At 43.8% G+C, this 20,487-nt stretch overlaps 1 protein-coding gene across 1 annotated transcript; it reads left to right on the forward strand.

Annotated features, from left to right (window-relative positions):
- Positions 1-1,433: 1,433 nt before the first annotated feature.
- On the forward strand, positions 1,434-19,729 carry LOC139609757 (uncharacterized). Its single transcript, XM_071464719.1, has 5 exons — positions 1,434-2,040; positions 10,100-10,405; positions 10,907-11,257; positions 11,574-11,806; positions 12,210-19,729. Exons 1-5 carry the CDS (start codon positions 1,650-1,652, stop codon positions 12,447-12,449), a joined length of 1,521 nt encoding a protein of 506 aa, XP_071320820.1. The 5' UTR covers positions 1,434-1,649; the 3' UTR covers positions 12,450-19,729.
- The last annotated feature ends 758 nt before the right edge of the window (positions 19,730-20,487 follow it).

The raw sequence follows: 20,487 nt of genomic DNA on the forward strand, positions 1-20,487 counted from the left end.
GTTGTGTTTTACTGACTGGTTCTTCTTCTCTGCCTGACTGACTGCTGTTATTTACTGACTGGTGTTATTTACTGACTGACTGGTGTTATTTACTGACTGCTGTTATTTACTGACTGACTGGTGTTATTTACTGACTGCTGTTATTCTCTGACTGGTTCTTCTTCTCTGCCTGGCTGGCTGCTGTGTTTTACTGACTGGTTCTTCTTCTCTGCCTGGCTGGCTGCTGTGTTTTACTGACTGGTGTTATTCTCTGACTGACTGCTGTTATTTACTGACTGGTGTTATTCTCTGACTGGTGTTATTCTCTGACTGACTGGTGTTATTTACTGACTGCTGTTATTTACTGACTGACTGCTGTTATTCTCTAACTGACTGCTGTTATTTACTGACTGGTGTTATTTACTGACTGACTGGTGTTATTTACTGACTGCTGTTATTCTCTGACTGGTTCTTCTTCTCTGCCTGGCTGGCTGTTGTGTTTTACTGACTGGTTCTTCTTCTCTGCCTGGCTGGCTGCTGTGTTTTACTGACTGGTTCTTCTTCTCTGCCTGGCTGGCTGCTGTGTTTTACTGACTGGTGTTATTCTCTGACTGACTGCTGTTATTTACTGACTGGTGTTATTCTCTGACTGGTGTTATTCTCTGACTGACTGGTGTTATTTACTGACTGCTGTTATTTACTGACTGACTGCTGTTATTCTCTAACTGACTGGTGTTATTTACTGACTGCTGTTATTTACTGACTGACTGGTGTTATTTACTGACTGACTGGTGTTATTTACTGACTGCTGTTATTCTCTGACTGGTTCTTCTTCTCTGCCTGGCTGGCTGTTGTGTTTTACTGACTGGTTCTTCTTCTCTGCCTGACTGACTGCTGTTATTTACTGACTGGTGTTATTTACTGACTGACTGGTGTTATTTACTGACTGCTGTTATTTACTGACTGACTGGTGTTATTTACTGACTGCTGTTATTCTCTGACTGGTTCTTCTTCTCTGCCTGGCTGGCTGCTGTGTTTTACTGACTGGTTCTTCTTCTCTGCCTGGCTGGCTGCTGTTATTTACTGACTGGTGTTATTTACTGACTGGTGTTATTTACTGACTGACTGGTGTTATTTACTGACTGCTGTTATTCTCTGACTGGTTCTTCTTCTCTGCCTGGCTGGCTGCTGTGTTTTACTGACTGGTTCTTCTTCTCTGCCTGGCTGGCTGCTGTGTTTTACTGACTGGTTCTTCTTCTCTGCCTGGCTGGCTGCTGTGTTTTACTGACTGCTGTTATTTACTGACTGACTGGTGTTATTTACTGACTGCTGTTATTCTCTGACTGGTTCTTCTTCTCTGCCTGGCTGGCTGCTGTGTTTTACTGACTGGTTCTTCTTCTCTGCCTGGCTGGCTGCAGGCCCGACGTGTGGGCGGGAAAAAGCCGCTGCGCCTCTACTCGGGTTCTTCCGGCAGCCTCCGGAGGGGCCGAACACGCGCGGCGCGCCGAGGGAAGAGAAGCCGGAGGAACCGAGCCGAGCAGCCGCGGGAACAGCCGAGCGACCCGGGGCCGATTTTTACCCAGTTTTCCGTCGGGGAGACAGGGCAGGGGGGGGGCTGGGGCTCGGGTACAGGAGAATGAGAGAGCCGTCTCAGCGGAGGGGGCGACAACATGAACGGGGCCGTGTACATTTCGTTCTTCCAGGGCCAGCTGGAGTCGGTGCTGGAGCAGGTCGTGCAGCTCGCCGTCCAGGAAATCAGCAAGACGGTGGGCTCCAGCCTGAACGCCCTGCTGCTGGAGACGGCCGGGAAAGAGCAAGAGAATCGCCGCCTCAGGCTCCAACTGCAGGCGCGGGAGAACCGGGGCCGAGCCGACGCCGGCGCCTCGGATGGCGGAGGCTCCCCGGCGGCTGGGAGGAACAAGGCGGCGGGCGACGAGAGGGCGGACGGCGGCAGGACGAAGCCCGAGCAGCAGCAGCGGCTGCACACCCCCGGGGGGCGCCGCACCGAGCCCGCCGTGCCCACCGACACACGCCGCCTGGAGCAGAGAGGACGAGTCGTGGGTAGGCAGCAGTTACACAACACGCCCGCACACAGCAGCAGTCCTCCGGGCTCTCCCCCCGCGGCCGCACGCCACCGCGCTGTTGCGTAACTCTGCGGTCCGTCCCAGGCTCTCTGAGGCCTGCAGGTGAGCCCGGCAGGTGAGCCCGGCAGGTGACCCCGGCAGGTGACCCCGGCAGGTGACCCCGGCAGGTGACCCCGGCAGGTGACCCCGGCAGCCTCCTGACCTGAAGACAGGAGGAGGACTGCCGACATGGGCACCTCAGAGGCGGGAGTGGGTCCTGAGATGGGTCGGAGCAGAGTGGGAGAGGAGCTGAGGAGCCAGGCCTCTGAATGTCTGCCTCCCTGTTAGATAACATGTGCTCCTTCTGGCTTTTGACAGGACAGGTTCATGAGGAAAAAGCAGCTGGTTCCACAACACAAAGACAAAGACGAGTCAAAGTTAGAGATAAAAACACAACAGAAAGATTGAGTTCCTGAAGCTTGTAGATCACAGAATGAGCTTGATACCCCCCTCCACATGTCCTCCTCAGGAGGGGAGGGGCGGCGTTGGTGGTTATGGTGGTGGTGGGGCGACCAGGACGAAGCCTCATGGTTGTTAGGATTGTAGACATCAGGTCTACTGGTGGCGTTTGGCTGGAGAAGAAAGGAGCGAGGCGTGGGCAGCACAGGCTCAGAGATCCAGCCTCTCAGTGGTTTTACGGGCGTCTGGTCCGATTAATCACAGAGCAGAACTGGGAATCATCACCGGTTCGACCCCCGAGGCCAAAATGTCTCCAGGGCTGTTTGATATTCCAGATCCGGATCTTCAGTCAGGTCGGACGTGACGGTGCAGGCATCAGTTCGGAGGGTGTCCTGTTTGTTTTGAACAGGTTTAGACTGAAGGGATTCAACAAGGCTCAGAGGTCACGAGCGGGATATTCAGACGTCAGGGCTGGGTCCTGGGGCACGTTTATGAAAACTAGTGTCGACCAGAGACCGAGTTTGTGTGCTGAAGAAGCCAAACAAGGTCTTTAAATAAATCCAAATAAATGTGATTTAAATGAACTCTGATCTGATCTGATCAGAGAATTTGTAAAAAAAATAGTAAAAAATCTTCTCACCTTTTTGGTACTTTACGGTTTCCAGTCCTCTGCAGACACATGTCAGCAATTACCAAAAACGTGATGAATCCCAGCTCTGCATGATACCTGCAAAGTATTAGGGGCTATTAGTCCCTAATACCCACAGCTAGACCTTCAGTACAGAAATAAAAGTGCTTTTTTACAGAATTTCCAGAATCCTTATCTAATTATCAACTGACACTGATTATGAGGAAAGTCTGAGCGATAAATCGGCCAAATTGACATCGGCTCATACATCAGCAGATAATTTACAAGAGACTGAAGAAGAGAAAAGCCAAAGGTGTGTTAGTACAGTTCTGTGGTTCGTCCACCAGAGAGCAGTCGCAGGGTTATTTACACAGTTAAATGTCCTATTATTATCATTATTATCATTATCATTATTATCATTGAATTGTTTATACTCTCAAATATAAACATAAGCCTCAAGCCTCCTGTGTTGATCAGGTATAATCTGCCTGGCTCACTGATTTTATTTCCAGTATTTTCACCTCTTACTGGGGTTTTATTTTTCTATTTTCACCAAACTCAAATCTCAGTGTAACAACACCCCCTTCACCAGATCTGAGATATTTCCATTCATTTCATTTAATGGGACATTTGTTCCCATTCCTTGCAAATTACTGACTAATCCAGATGGGAATTAGAAACTGAAGAAAATACTTGGTTCTAAAAGTGTCAGTAAGTTTTAAAATGTCAGTGAAATGTTGAGAATGTGACTTGTCCACAGAATGAGTGCTGAGCAGTGGGCTGGTATTTTTACAAGCCCATCCACCCACAGCTCGTATGTTAGCCCCATGAAAGCTTCCACCAATATGGCTTCCTCTGCCATTCAGGATACGAGCTGAGCGAGAGCAACATGGTGGACGGTCGCCACCAACACGTGTCCCTTTACAGTCCGCTACGAGTCTGTTGTGTGCGTGAAATTACGCCCTCTGACCTTCAGCTGGTCGGCAGGATCCACTCACAGTCTGTTTTCTGTCTAGTATGTTGGGCTGCAAATAATGATCATTTTTATTATTGATTATTATTTTTTTGACTTAACGTGTCAGACACAAGTCAACATTTTATTTATGTTATTTAAATACAGATATTTAATGTGTGATGACATAAAATCACCAAATCCTGAGGTGAGAAGCTTCAAACACACGATGTTGGAATTTTACTTGATAAACGATTCAATCGATCAATCAGTTATCAAAAATGTTGGAATATTATTTTTCTCCCGATCAACTCATCGTTGAAAGGCAGGTTCATCTGTTCATCCTTTAACAACAAGGCAACTTAAAAGTGGTTTACACAAAAGATAAAAAGTAAAGGGGCACATTGAAACAGGCGGAAAGAGAGAGAGGATAAAACAGGTGAACAGTGACACTGCAGAGCAGGACATGGAAGCACTGACCCAAATTTACCTTCATAACTTAATAATAATTCAACTTAATAAGATGTGAAGAATAAAAACTCCAGAAAGAATGAATCCAGTAGCTGTGTGTATAAAATGTCCAAGTGCAGATAAATGTCCATCCCAGCACATACGTTACAGTCTGCTGCTGGAGCTGCTCCTTCCAGTGCATCAGTCTAATTTCTGGTGTTTGACCTTATTAAATTACTTTAATTAGCTTTTAATTTATAATTCCTTCTTTTCTTTCAATGCATGATGTAAAACCGATGAAATGACAAATATCAGACAATGAGACACTCAATGCAACAATAAAGAGCTGCAGCTAATGTGTATTTTCATCATCAGTGAATCTGCTGATTATTTTCTTGATAAACTGATTAATCGTTTAATCAATAAAAAAATCAGAAAACATCACATCAAACAAAACAAGGTGATGTCTTTAAACGCCTCATTTCGTCAAACATTCACTTAACTGTCATTTAATAATAGTTGATTCATTTTCTCGTTCCAGTCAATTAATCAACTCATTGCTGTGAACAGATTCATTGTTAATTAATTGATTAATAAGAATATGAAAAAGCAGAATCATCAAATCTCTCTGTGTCTGGTTGTGTTTGTTTGGGTGTTTCAGCTGCGACACACACACACACACACACACACACACACACACACACACCCTCTGAGCTGCAGCAGCAGAGACAGACTCATCTCCACATGCAGAGACACGTGAGGAAGACACAAAGCTTTGACTGGCTGATACGAGGACGCCGCTGTACTCTCACGCATGCATGCACACATCTGCGCACTGAAACGCAAACACACAGCTGACACGCAAACCTTCTTCACTCGTCCTCCCTCCCTCTCTTGAAAACCAGGCCGTGACATGCCACGACCACGACCACACAGGATCTCAGGACGTCGCACCGCGTCTAATCAAAGAAACAGATTTTATTCAACAAGCACAAAGACAGGAGTTTGAAATGAGATCAGACGCAAACACAGTAACGCACAGAGTGAGATAACGAGGCCACGGCCCCGGCACACTCAGGTCAGAGGTCGCTCTGCTCTGTGGGACGTCCCGATAGAAACGAGGCTCCGCCCTCACTCTGCCGCCTGCTCACTGAGGGGGGAGACAAAGGATGGAGGCAGGAGGGGGGGAACAACAGGACCTACTCTGGGTTTGTTAGTCTAACTTATTAAATGAAGCCCCATAGAGATCTGAGACAGGACAGACCCCCCCTCCACCCCTGCCCCCCGCCCCCAACTACAACCACTACTTTCACAAAGTGGTGAAAATTCTGTTTGATCATCAGCTGCTACTCAGATGTTGAGGCCAGTGTCCAGTGTACGACCATCATCATCATCATCATTATCCTCCAGATTTCAAAATGCTGCCTCAGAGATTCAGTCACTGACTCTGGAGGAAGTGACATCACAGGATTTGTGGCTCGTTGCTGTTGTTGTTACAGTCTCAGCATGATGTGATGTTGTGTCACTGCAGAGTTTAATGATTTGCTCTGACCTCTGACCTGAGCAGCAGTGTGTGCTGGAGGAAGACGACTCCCTCAGAGTCTTCATCATTCAGAGTTTACTCCACCAGAGATGCTTCAAACCTCGAGGAGAAGTTTGGAATTGAATGGAATGGAAAGCTTCATTGTCGTTGTATAAAATAGGAGGTTGGAGTGCTGCTCCTGGACAGTGCAACATTAAAAAAAACATTTCAGGACGTTAAAACATAGAAAACAAGACCACGTGCAGTTTAAACAAGGACAAGATTAAAAGTGCAAACAGTTTATGTTCAGAGCAGCATAAAAGAAGAAGCAGTGACCTCACACATGAGTAAATATTTATGGTAGTGTTGGTATTGCACACAGAGTATTGCACTGGTGGGGGGTGGTGGTATTTACTGGTTATTGTTTGTGTTTATTGGTGGGTGTGGTCTCTCAGGATGTGGGTCATCTTCCTCTTTAAATGGTCACTTACTGTTTTTCTACTGTAGAGGAAATTCAGCTGTGTCTGGTTATTAATTCATTTTAGGAAACAATGTGAACAGAGATGGTTTTGTATTCTTCTCTGTCCTCTGTGATATAATAATAACAATAATAATTATGATTATGATAATAACTATTTATATCTCACCTTTATACACAGTTCACTTGAACTTTGACCATCAGATCAAAAGCAGTGACAGGAAAGAGGCTGAAAAGGCAACGTAACATCAGAGCTGCAAACTGAGAGCAAGTCAAAGAGGGAGACGTTCAGTATCTGCAGGACAGTCAGATGCTGTATGAAACACAATAAAGCCATAAAAGTTTCATACAGAGACAATAAAAGGACGACATCACATGAAAGCAAACCAATAACAAAGAGTTTGAAGAGTCAGTGATCGTCTCTCGTCTCCTCGGGCGGAGCCCCTCCATGACTGTCAGGCAGGAAATCAGCTGTCTCCCTCACACCGGGGGGATTCCCACCAGTCTGTTTGTCAGAAGTGCAACTGGTTGTGATGCTGAAAGCTCATCAGTGACTGGTTGAGAATCTGTCCTGTGCTAATTTAGTCAGGAAATGACGGTTGTGACCTAATAAAGTTTTATAATTATAGAATTCAAGTCACAAGACGTACAGATGAATGCAAGTTAACGGTTTCATCACAGCGCTGATCTGTTCCTGAAAATAGTTTTTAATTCGAGAGAAGAAAAGAAACAAAGCAAGGCAAGATTGTGAAAATATAAAGTAATGACTTTTCTTAGCCAAAATGGTTAATAATAATATAATAATAATTACAAAGTGATTTATAAGACAAACCCAAAGAACACACAGTGGTGTTGGAAATGTGTCGACAGCTGTGATATGAAGCCTGAGTTCTGGTGCCAGCCCCAGTGGTTCCCGGCCTTTCTCTTCTGTCCCACTTCAGAATTTAAAAGATATTGTACCGGAACAATACGGAGGCCAAATGATGCCACAGCACTTTTTATTTTAATGGAAACAAACCTTCGGGACTGAACTGAAAACAGAGGAGAGATCACTCTCTCCTTTCAGCTTCCTGTTTCTGACCAGCTCTCTCTCTCTTTGATTCTCCAGTTTTTACCACCGATGTGATCTTTCAGTTCACAATCACACTGAGACAGAAAACAAGTGCACAACGTGTCTCCGTCCAGGTGAAAGGTTGTGCTATACCTGGTCATCCGTCCTTATCTCTGATCATCAGAGGCTGATGTAGAAAACCTGCCGGTGATGTCAGCGGCTTCTCATTTGTTGCTTCCTCTGGTTAAAATGGCGGCGGTGGCGGCGGCGATGGATCACATCAGCTGCAGCTTGTTAATGTTAATTGCAGAATGTGACCAGAGAAATTTCAGTCTATTGGTTTTTTTTTTACAGCGACTGCAACAAAACTTTGGGACAATAACACAACAACAAACCAACAACAACCTGCTCCTGTTACACGCTGACGCTCGGAGCAGCAGGTACAAATAAAATGCATCAGAAGCTCCGGGATCTGGATGATCTGGATCACAGAGGGGCTGGGGGAATTCCAGTTGGTTCTCTGATCTGCTCTCAGATCAGCTCGGCTCTTATCTGTGATTATTGGCTCAGATGAGAGAGCAGATAGAGACACAGTGAAGAGGCCTGTTCACTCTACGCAGCTGTGAGCTCCTGTTATTGTGAACGTATGGACACATGATGAATGAATGAATGAATGAATGGAGCCTGTGTGAGGACGGAGACAGGACTGTTCTCAGGTCAGTTTGGTCTCTGCTGATCAGGTACCGCCCGTCCTCCGCAGTCGGATATGTCCTGACCCCTCCACGTTAAAGACGTCTGAGAGAACATCCTAAACCCAAACAACATTTGAGCTGTGTTTGACTAGATTTCAGAGCAGTACCATCATCAACATGTCTTCAAGAAATGTTGGCACGCTTCCATTCATTTCAGATTTATAACATATATATTTAAATTTTAAATTTAAATATAGTGTGGCTCTGTGTGGCTCTGATCCTCTCGTCTGATTGGCTGACTGTTTTCTGAGTGATCCAATAAAAATGTAGCAGATTTCGGAGAAACCAAATCCTACAAGGTTGGATGGTGGGTCCAGGTGGGCGGGGCTTGGGGAGTGGCTGAGGGCCTGACTGCTTTGTTGTGACATCACAAAGTTGCAGAAGTCCTGACAGCTGGTTTTAAGGCTCAGTTTCTGAATACAGGCTGTGTGCATTTCTCTGTGGACTGAGGCTTTGATACTTTCACAGTATTAATATAGAACCTGGACCTGCTTTATAATCACAAACACATGGACATCCACCTTTAGACTGGGTGGAGGTTTAAAATGTGGAATAATAACAGAAGCAGCATGAATTTATCCAGATTGATGTTGATTTCTAAGTCCATTTTTTTAAATTAATGATTTTATCTATAAAATATGTAAAGTCCCCTAGTTAACATCCCAGCAGAGGAGACGTTACCCAGCAGCCACTGGTCGTCTCGTCTCTGTGTGTTCATCAGTAGAAGATGACAAACGTGGACGTTGGCGTCACCATCTGCACTAAGACACAAGATGAGCTCACACCGTCTGTTACTGCGGCAACAGCCACTGTTCAGCTTCTCACATCCGACGGTTAGCGCTGCAGATCTGTGTCAGTGTCAGATAAATGAATGGTTTCATTATTAATGGGGCTCTTTTTCTGAAGCAGAAAGTGGGTCATCCTGCGGGTCGCATGGTGCAGAGGTCACATGTTTTATTGGAGGACAGATGGGGGACAGATGGATGAACAGTATGATGTCACTCATCACTGAACGCCTGATGAAGATGCTCGTCTTTGCATGATTATAGCTGGAGATCGTGAACGAGCGGTGGACTCAGTTTGGTGACGTGAGGGAGAAGCTGAGGATGTTGGATGTTGAACGTTCACAGACTCACTGGGCAGAGTGTGTTGGGTCAGGATTAAAGGCTCAGTTCACCCAAAACCTCCAGCAGGAAACCCACTGATGAACATCTGTATCTGTCTAGGTCCACGCCTGAAGAACCAAAACTTTCTTGTTTATGTCAGTGGTTCCCAACCTGTGGGTCCGGACCCCCCAGGAGGTCCCAAGAGGAACCTGATTGATCACGAGATGATTTAAAGAATAATAAGAAAAATAACATGATGTAAACGATGTTTCTGGTGTTTCCTGAAGTATTTGAAGTGATCTGATGTTTGAGCTGCTCTGTCTCTGCACAGATCAGCTGCTGCAGGTTTGAACAGACTCACTGTGATTCTGATGAAAAGGTCAACAGACAACAAGTCGCTGTTCAAACCCCACGTGTAGTGAACAGATTCCTGAGGCTGATGCTTCACTTCAAAATCTCCTATTTTATCTCATTTTATTTGAATGTTGAGTGAAAAGAATGAAAAGTGTCCCAGTGGTGAAATTTTAACTTGTCTCTGTGACAGAGACAGTGGCTGTGTCCCAGGTCAGCCCCCCCCCCCCCCCCCGAGGACCTGGTCTACGAAGGTGTGGCCCTTCATTGTAATCGTAGCTCATGATCTCCTCTCCTGTCTCCTGCAGACCAGCTGAAGTCGGTAATGGAGCAGGTCCTGGACTTCGCCGTGCGAGAGCTGACAAAGATCGTGGAGGCTTCGTTTGACGACCTCCTGCTGGAGATCACCAAGATGGAGAGAGAGCAGCAGGTCCTGGAGGAGAGACTGGGCAAGAGCTCCGACAGAGGGGGAGGGGGGGGGGAGAAGGGGAGAGGAGGAGCTGGGGGGAGGAGGAGAGGATCGGAAAACGACTCGGCGTCACCCAGCGGCTCCGACGACACCCGGGAGGAGCTGGCTGAGGTCACGGTGTCCAAAGAGACGGCAGAGACGCAGGGTGAGTGAAGAGCGTCACACTCACCTGAACAGGTGAGGGAGTCCACAGGTAGCTGCAGTGATGCTGGGAGAGCGGGGAGTGTTCAGGCTGCAGTGACACCTGTAACCGTGGTAACTGAGGCAACTGACAGGTGTTCAGTCAGAGTGGAAACTGTAAATATTATTAAATCAAAGATAAACATTAGAAACTGAACTAAAACCTGTTCAGTCCTGTGACTCCGCCCCCTCCAGCTAAAGTTAGTCCATGTTCACTCAAAGTGAAGCCTCAGGCTCCCCCCCCCCACCACTTACTTTGTTTGTTTCGCCAGCTTCATTAGTTTTTTTCTCAAATGAAATAAAGCTGATAAAAATATTATTTTTATAATATTTTCTTCTGTTCCCTCCTTCTCTTCCTTGTCTCCTTCCTCACGTCCTCCTTCTCCTCGCTCCCTTTCTTCTTCTCCTCTCCTCCATCACCTCTCTCCTCTTCTTCCGCGGACCCCCCCCACCTCCACCCCCCCAGACCCACAGCGACCCCCAGTCCTCTCGGTCTCTCAGGACTGGGTTCCAATCCTGGACAAGGTCTTTGGTCAGAAGTGGTGCAGTGACGTCTGGCAGATAAAGGAGCTCGCTGTGGAAGGAGGAGGAGGTGGGAGGGGTCTGGGTGAGGGTGGGGCGGAGCAGGTGGAGCCTCTCTCAGCCCCCTCGGTGACCCTGGAGCCCTCCCCCTCGTCCCCCCAGCAGGACCCACGCTGGACTCCTCTGGAGGACATGGAGGTGTTTTCTCCTGACGATGACGCCGCAGACGGTCAGAGGAGCACCGGGGGAGGGGCCACCACCAGACCCTCACCTGGACCCCCCTGCAGCCCCACAGGTGAGGGAGGAAACCTCAGTGACTCACTGGGGCAGTTCAGGTTCAAATAAAAATACGATGAGAAATTAGATTAAAAACATTAAAGAATCAAAACTGAAACAAAAAAACACATTTTTATAAAAAAAAAGATAAAAAAAAACAAGTGAAAATAGAACTGAATAAAAGAGAGAGAAAGAGTGTGTGTGTGTGTGTGTGTGTGTGTGTGTGTGTGTGTGTGTGTGTGTGTGTGTGTCTCTACACTGCCCTCCTCTGGATTCACAGTCAGATATGAAATCACTGCAGCTGATGGTTCTTTAAACCCCCCCACCCCCCCCAGGGCGTCGCTCCTCGGCCTCCATGCTTCACCGTCTCCTGACTCTGCCATCTCAGCTGCTGGAGGAGGACGACGAAGACGCCGCCAAGGAGACGCTGGCCGCTCTGTCGACTGACGGCACCAACAATGGCCGAGACGGCATCGAACCGCTGGGCCGTACCTGCCCGTCGCCCCTAACAACTAGGGAGGAGGAGGAAGAAGATGAGGAGGAGGAGGAGGAGGACAAAGGGAGGAAGGTGAGGGAGAAAAAATTCAGAGATTTCTGATCTTTGTTTTTTCTTTCAGACGTTTTCTTTAGATCATGAGCCTCTAACGAGCAGTTTAAAGACATCAGGTAAAACACAGTTTTCTGCCTCATCGCTAACATAGAAGCTAATTTACTCCTGATCAGCTGTGATCAGCAGCAGGGTCGACCACCTCGGATTATGTCGCCCTCAGAATAACAGAAATCTTAAAGGTAGAAGAAGAAGAAGGTCATGTGACAGGATGAAAGTGAGTCAGAGGAATCAGAGCCATAAAGATGAATCTTTGAGGGTGGGGTCCAAACAACAGCCGGAGAGTGGAGACAGAAGAAGCAGGAGCATGTTTAACAAATGCCTGAAGTGAATTGATCAGGTTTCCTCTGTGGTTTCTCTGCAGAAGAAGAGGCGGAGGGTTTGGTCGGAGTGTGAGGAGTGTGGGCGGAGGTTCAGCCGGATGTCTCTCCTGAAGGCTCACCGTCAGTCCCACGCCGCAGAGAACGCCGACACGACGTCCCCCTCGTCTCCGCCCGGCAGCACCTCCTCGCCGTTACGCTGCTCGGAGTGTGGCAAGAGGTTCTCCTCCGCGATGCGGCTCCACAGCCACATCCGGACCGAGCACGGCGGGAACCGGTCCTGAACCCGGCAGGTCTCCTGGGCTGGACTGGAAACTGGATCGTCACAAACAGATCAACAGCTGAGCAGAACCAGAGGAGCAGCCACAGACCTGAGACCAGACCAGAACCAGAGCTGAAGAAGGGTTCAAATAAAATCTTCTGCTGTCATGTGACCTTCAGACGAAGCTCCGACAAACAGCTGAAGGAAGCAAACGTTCAGACGGTACACAGAACCTGGGGGGGGGGTAGACCGGTTCTAGACCGGCTCTAGATCCTCAGAGAAACACTCAAGTCCTGGTTTATTTCATTACAGTGATAAATACAACACCTGACATCAGCTGTGATCACAGGTACTGAAGTCAAACGTCTTTGCTCAGGTGTTTATTATTATGATTATTGTTCATATTGATCCTCGTTATAATTATGAGGAAACTCCTGATTCTGAGATCTTCGTTATAGTGACGGAACAGCTTGTAAACATAAGGATCAAACTGAGGAGAGCTGATGATCACTGGGTGTTTGTCAGTACGAGAAACTGAAACCAGTTTAACGACATGAAAGTTCTTCTGCAGCGTCGCTCTCTCAGTTTTTACCTTGTATTAATTTGACAGGAACGTGATAACAATAATTGTAATGATAATAACTTTATTGATGCACAGACCAGGAAACAGTAACAAAGGTTTGAATCAGTGACTCTTAAACAAAAAAGATAAAATGAGAAGGGAAAAAAAAACAGATCAAAACTCGGTCTATCCCTCCTCATTGGTTCTTAACAGAACCAATCAGAGCGTCTCTGGAGGAAGGTCACATGGTCAGTCGTCATCCAGGACCAGGTGGAGTTGGGATCTAAGAACCGGTTCTGTCTTGGATCTGGTTCCACAGTTGGCAGAATCTCTGGATTCATGAAGCTCAGACACTGACGAGTCTCTGTTCAACCTTTTTGTCTCTGGTTTTTCTTCCCACCGTCGAAACGTTCAGGTTTTTACTGTCAGTTTCTACAAAACTTGGCTGAGAAGGAAGAAAAGCTTTGTCGCTCCTCAGCCAATGAAATACAGACGTGAACCAAACCCTGAAGGCCCTGAAAACCTGTTCCTCAGTTCTTATCGTGAGCATTGGGTCCAACATGAAGTCAAGTTTATTCCGCTCTCACAGTCCTGAGGAAGCTGATGAGTGAAAATAATAACGATGAATGTTTTTCCCTGACTTTAACTTAAATGTTGCTTATTTAACGTTCTGGAAAACATCAGATTTCATACCAAGTTTTCAGGGGCTTTAAGATCATTTTAGCTTCAGTGCTGAAAGCTGAAATGGATTTGTGAGGATTTAAATTCAGCGGATACGACTGTGTCACTGAGAGGAAGAAAAGAAGCAAAAAAACAGTTTACTTCAACAGCACGAGAACCTGGAGGAGAAACGGGACTAAAACTGAACCCAGGCTCAAGAAGCACTTGATGAGGTCGTCTCAGACGGGAGGAGACGAAGGGAAAACAACAAGTCAAAAACGCACACAGACGTCTCTTCCTGTACAACATCCACAAACTCCTCGTGGACAGGAAACGAGCTCCAGCTGCTGCAGGTGAGTTTGTGTAGGTGTGGGGGTTTTTTGCAATAAGCTCGTAGCCTCAGCAGTGGGACGGTCGGAGCGCCGTTTCCTGCGTCCTGGTCTTCGTGGTGGTTTTTGTTTGTGGTGTTGGACCTGTACAGCGTGGACGGTCACTCCCACAGGAAGAAGTGACCTTTGATTTTTCTACATGGTTGTTTTTAAAGTGCCCTTTATTGTTTTTCTCAGCAGACTGACTCCACTTTCTCTTCTCTCTTTTTTTAAAAATAATTTTGGTTTATCGTCAAGTGCGTTTTTGTCGTCATATTTTACATTTTTAGATGATCTTTGAGGATTTCTTGCGTCACTACCTGTACAGAAAAACAAACAAAGGCAGATAAACTTCACCCGTGTGCATCAGTGGCATCCTTTGTCTGGACTCGTTGAATGTGAATCTCAGCAGTTTGTATCTTTCTTCTGTTTGCTGTATAGTTTTTACTTTTAAAACAAAACTGATGAGAAAAAGAACAAGAGGAAGGTTTTTAAATCTTACAAATCTTCTCCTTTCATCTTTTCTCCCTTCCTTCATCCCTCCCTCGTCTTTTGGTTCAGTTCGGTTCACTAACCTCATTTTAACACACAGATACCTCTCGACCAGCAAATGATTAGACGAATCCATTGAGTATGGAAGCTCAGTTCTGCCAGAAAGAAAAAAAGTCACACGTCAGGAAAACAACTGTGGAAAATCAGAGCTGTCATATTAAATAAAAAGTCTGAATGATAAAATATTAAATCAAGATTTTGATTTGTTAAATCTGGATAAAAAATGTTTTATTTTACTAAACCAGTGTTATGTAATATAAGTCAATATTTGAATTTACGAAAACAGGATTATTTGATTTTAATTTAAAAAAATCATTCCAATCGTTTCACTTTTATTCTTTCCTGGCAGAAACTCCATAATTCTCCCAGATATCGATATGAAATTATAAAATGTTCAAAATACTGATAAAAATCCATCTTTCGTTTGAAAAGACAGAGACTGTTCATTCAGTCGGTCCAGTGCTCAAACAGATTGAGTTTATAAGTACACTTGTTCTCAGCCTGCAGCTGGTGTTTGGTTTTCTTTACTTCAATCATCAGATTTTTATGGAGAAAATTATGAAAATTGTGACGCACAAGTAGAAACTTTGAAAAACCAATTGTGACTTAAAGTTAATATTTTTATTTCGATAATCCCTAACTTTTTGACTAGTCTCTATAATCCTTCATCTCTGAGAGAGAAATGAAATAAAGTCCAAACTGATGATGTCTGAACTCTGTCCAACAGCCCAAAGACGCAGAGGGACTCAGTTTATTATTGTCTCCCTGTAGAAACTGGAACCAAATAAGATTTAGTATTTTTAGATTGACAAATAACATGAACAATTATGACAATGAATTTTCTAATGACCAACAAAATTAATAATAATTAATAATTTTGTATAATATCTGTAAGTGCAGTGTGATGCAGACACGTTCAGACGTCCCAGTTATTTATATAATTCGACATGAAGTTTGGACATTTGCTCTTAGCTTCTAAATCTAATGGTTGAAGATCACTTTGCTCCAGGTTTGGGATCCTGAGCCTCCTGCTGCTCCACATTTTTGAAAGTCATTCATGTGATTAACCAAGCAAGTTCAGAGAGTTGAACACGGGCTGGTTTTCAGTCTGGTTGTGGCAAGTGCAGATTTGAAGGTAGAAAAAAAGATGATGCTAAATGTGTCTTTTCACAGTAAACAATCTGTTCATTCACTGGAAAACATTTATGACAAAGATAAAACATAATTCATGTCCACGTGCTGAACATCAGCCCAACATCGAGCTGTGAGAAAGTGCAGACGACAAACTGAAACAGAAAACTCCACATTAACAACCCGACTCTGTTCAGGCTGATAAAAGGTTTCATCTGAAGCATTCCTGCATTTTCATCTGCTTGTTTGTTTGGCTCAACACTGGTTTTATCCTCCTGTAGCTTTCATCCAGCAGGAAGACGTGAAGGGATGAAGGAGTGAGAGTGTGGCTGTATCAGTGATTTATCCTGGTCGTTTCCATGTGTTGATGTTGTTTCTGCTCTGTGATGCTTCAGCACGAACAATCAGCCGTTTCCAACAGTTTTTTATGCTTTGTAATTGTGCAAACAGAGTTTTTCTAGTGAGACGGTGATTCTGTTTTTAACTTGTCTGAACAAAACTTTGAAGCAATATGAAGCCCAAACTCTGCTGAGCGGCTGGAGTTTGATTTGCTGAAGAAGAACTATTGAGAGCCTGGTCACAGCTGTTGGTGAACGTCCTTCAGCAAAAAATAAAACAGGGTGATGTGGAACAAAAATCGAACCACCATCGAAAATATCATGAATGAAACTTGAGATGGGTTTGATTTTGGTGGATCATGAACCTGGCTACTCTCGGGTAAAATCCTACTTTAATTTGATAATACAATTAATACTTTACTGTTACACTTCCTGGCTATGCCTCTGAACGCTGCTTGAACAACTAAAGCTTGTTGCCAGCTTTGCTAATATCTGAATTGTCCAACCGCTTTTCTGCAAACTCGGAGCTTCTTCCTTTCATCCGACTGTTGCACTTTCAGCCTCCTCGTGTTCAGATACCTCATTTTTCTCGTGAAACATTTCAAGTGTTTTATTTTTTTCCTCTTTCCACACAGACCTCATTACCTCAGCAGATGGACCGTGTTGATATTTGACTACAGTAACATGTATAGTTTATTTTCATTTTGAATGTGTCTCAGCTTTTTAAAATGAAGCCAGAAGCTGTCGGGTTAAAACCACACAACTGCAAACACACAAGCCTCAGGTGTGAGGAATATAGTTTGACCTGTTGATTCAACAAGATGCCCTGATATATGGAAGCTTATTTTTGCCAAGATAAGGAAAATGGATGAAAACATTAGGAATGATAAAATAAAAATTGGTCAGAATTTTTAGATTTTTCTGAGATTTCTCACTTTTTGATTTGTGTCACGTCATCATTTCAGATCAAACCTGGGGAGCAAAAGTTAAAGTTATAAAGAGATGAAAATATTAAATTGCAAGAATAGGAAGGCAAACACACAAGCACCATATAAATACACACAAAAGCTTTAATATGAAATCAAGTGATGATCCACTTTTTAATTTTTATTTATTTTTTTGTTTAATGAATGGTGGCAGACATTCAGTTATGTGGTTTTTACAGGACAGCAGCTGCTTCGCTGCACTGTGATGATAAAATGCAAACAGCTGCTGGCAGAGGAAAACCTTGTTTCTCCAAACATCAGCTTCAACTGAACGCTGCACTTTTAGTGTGTTCACTGGAAAAACATGAAAACAAAGAGAAATGGAATAAAAGGTGAATATTGGATAGAGAGGAGATTTTGAGGTTTTCCCCTGACAACAGCAGCATCATGAAACCTGGTAACCAGTCAATGCTCCTCCTGTCCTTGTTTACAAAGCCATAAGAGAGAGAAATGTATCTGGTCGAAAATACACAAAGGGAAATTTGACTTTATGTCGTGTAAATCACCAAAACATAAAACGTGTAATTGAAGCCAAAAACCAGCAGAGAGAAGACATTTGATCTAATCTTTACACACTGGAGGCTCCAGAGAGCAGGTTAATATAACTGTGATGTCTGATTTCCTGAAGTCCAGAAATTTAAAGGATATGATCTTCATAAGGAGCGTTTCTTGTTATTAGGAGATAATAAATCATAATTATGTGATACCAACCAAAAAAAGATGTTTTCTGGTGGTTAAAATGAGCATCTGATCATTTTAACGATATTCAAAGAAATGAAGCTGAGATTATTTTGGCAGATATTTCAGATGCAGTGGTCATTGTTGCTTTTCACCGTCACTGAAAAAAGTGTAAACATGATGATGTGATTTTTGTTGCCTTGTACCAAACAAACATGGTCCTTCACGTCTGTTGTGACACATTTTACCTTTGTCTAAAGAATTGCGGCGTCTGTGATTTGAACATTGTGCTTGGCCAAACTGTGATTCTGATCTTTGTTCAGCCCTAATTAGAAAATATCATGAAAAATCTCAATTAAGAAATCTTTACATGGAAAGTATGAAATTATGAGATATCTTGTATAAATGAAATACTGAGTCTTATGTGAAAACATTTCAGGATAACATAAAACATAATTTGCTAGTTTTCTCAAAATTATGTGATTTTCTCCCTGAGAGTCTTAATTATGTAATACAGTAAGATTTAAAAACATTTTTTTTCTTTATCTCTTGATTTTAGGTAATTACAGGATCTTTATGCCATAAATATGATAAACAGATATTTGGATCACATCACTACAAGATCTTTCCGTGGAAGGATGTGATAAGAGTCTGAAGTATGTAATGTTCAAAATGTTTTTTTCTAATTTAGTTTTAGTATCTGATAATTACCAGAAAATGTCTTCTGTTTTATTTATTTCCTGAATATGAATATGGGTTTTTTGGCTTTTTTCACCGTGTGACTTATGGCTGTGAAGTAATTGTTTTATGTTGTTACATATAAAATAATTTCGACCAGATGCATTTCTCCCTAAAAATAGTTTATAAAGGAGGACGCTCAAAGAAATTAGCCTGTGGTTCAAACAGCCAATCATCTTTAGCACTGAGACGCATTCAGATGTCATTCATGTGTACATATCACAGAGCATATCACGATTCCTGTGATTTCTATCTTATTTGTTGGAAGTTTTCTGAAAAGTGGTTGTGTTTCCCATGTGGAAAGAAAACGATGTAATTTCAGTTCAGCCTCTGATGAAACTGCAGGTTGTGAACAAGCGAAAAGAGTGAAAGAAGGGAATCGACTGGAGTAAAAGGCGAAAATTTAGCTGAAGAGTTTCACCGGGAGCCCAGATGGACCGATATCTTTAAAGAAATAATCTGAAAGGGTTCCTGAAAGAAACCCTGTATAGTCTGTTTGTAAAAGTAGAGCTGGAGTTTATAAAACTTCATGCTGGGGTTCCTCAGGGAACGATCTGGGGTCCTCTTATTGTTTGTGAATGATGTGTATTGTGAGAGTGAGGGGTTGAAAGGGATGTTTTTTAATGTTTTTATTATTTTAAATTTAAATAGTTTTACTTTAAAGCAGGCTGTATGTTTATAATGACACAGGGAAACATTCAAATCCTGGAGGTTTTTTATTATCATTGTATTATTTTTATTCCCTGGGTAATCCGGATGAACTGACTTGCTTTTGTTTGCCAAAGTTCATCTCAGAGTTTGGATTTTATGCAATACTTTTGATAAAATGTGCCCTTTTGTAATTCAACACTCTATTAAAACCAAATCTGAAAACTTTTCCTATTTAACAATAAAAATTAATAAGTGCTGGAGTTCAGTGATTAGCGAGTCAGGACAGTTTAACCTGTAGTCAGGAACTGGAAAAAGCTCATTTCCAATGTCAGTCAATGTTAAAATTGACTCAGAATCAATGACCTTTGACCCTTTTGTGACCAGTGTCAGTTTTGATTTAATTATTGACAACTTTTTAGAACTTTAACCAGTGAAATATTGAATACTCACTGATGTGCCCCATGTTGATCACAGCTGCACCATTTGAATGTCATTTACGCCAAGTTACAAGTGTCTGCCAGGCGGATGAAGGCGATGGTGATGGTGTGTTTTTTATTTGTATTACCTGTTTTAATGAGAACGGGTACTTTTTAGTGTTAAAACTCAAATAAAACCAATAAATGTTCACAACTACCCAGGCTGGTCTGATGAGTCTTATTTACTCACTGCTCATCGTGGTGTAGTAACAAACTACCTTTAACCTCTTTCATTCTTTTAGTTAGAAAAAAAACATTCGTCTGTCTGTCTGTACAAACACTTTGCTGGACACAGATGTCTCTGCCTCTTGAGTATAACCCACTTCTCCACCTCGCCCCTCTGTGTGATTTGCTGCTGGGCGAAGCTTTGGAACTACTGACGAATCACAACATGATGGTGAAGTTAGAAATGGGAGCTGGGAGTTATCACAACTGCTCATCTGATTTCTGTAAACGAGACTTTGAACAATAACAGCAGTAAACGACTCTTTTCCTGAAAAGACGTGGAGGAGTCATGGTGTCCTGAGCAGGGAATGAAGTCACACCTCAACTTCCTGTGTTGTGATCCGGGTTTCTGTTTTATGGTCACTGGTCTGAGAAAGTGGCATGTTCAAGCCTTTGAGTCCCTCCTATGAAACACTTGGCCTCCCCCACATTTAAACACACAGGCTCCGCCCACATGTAAACCCACACAGTGCGGTGCGCAGCGTTCAGGTGACGGTGACCTTCAGAATTTCCTCCACTGAAGAAGAAACTACGTTTTTATCTGAAAAGGCTGCGACAAAGAAAGAGATGAGACCAGAGCCCAGGAGGACTGGACGGAGGACTACAGGCTCAGACCTGGCCGACCAGGGGTCCATCAAAACATCCAGAAAGTTTGTTCATGCAACCGCGGAAAAATCCAAGGCTGAATTCAGGCT

Source organism: Trachinotus anak, unplaced genomic scaffold (genome assembly GCF_046630095.1).
Source record: "Trachinotus anak isolate AG129_WGS33_773 ecotype Australia unplaced genomic scaffold, CSIRO_AGI_Tana_v1 ptg000003l, whole genome shotgun sequence".
NCBI lineage: Eukaryota > Metazoa > Chordata > Actinopteri > Carangiformes > Carangidae > Trachinotus > Trachinotus anak.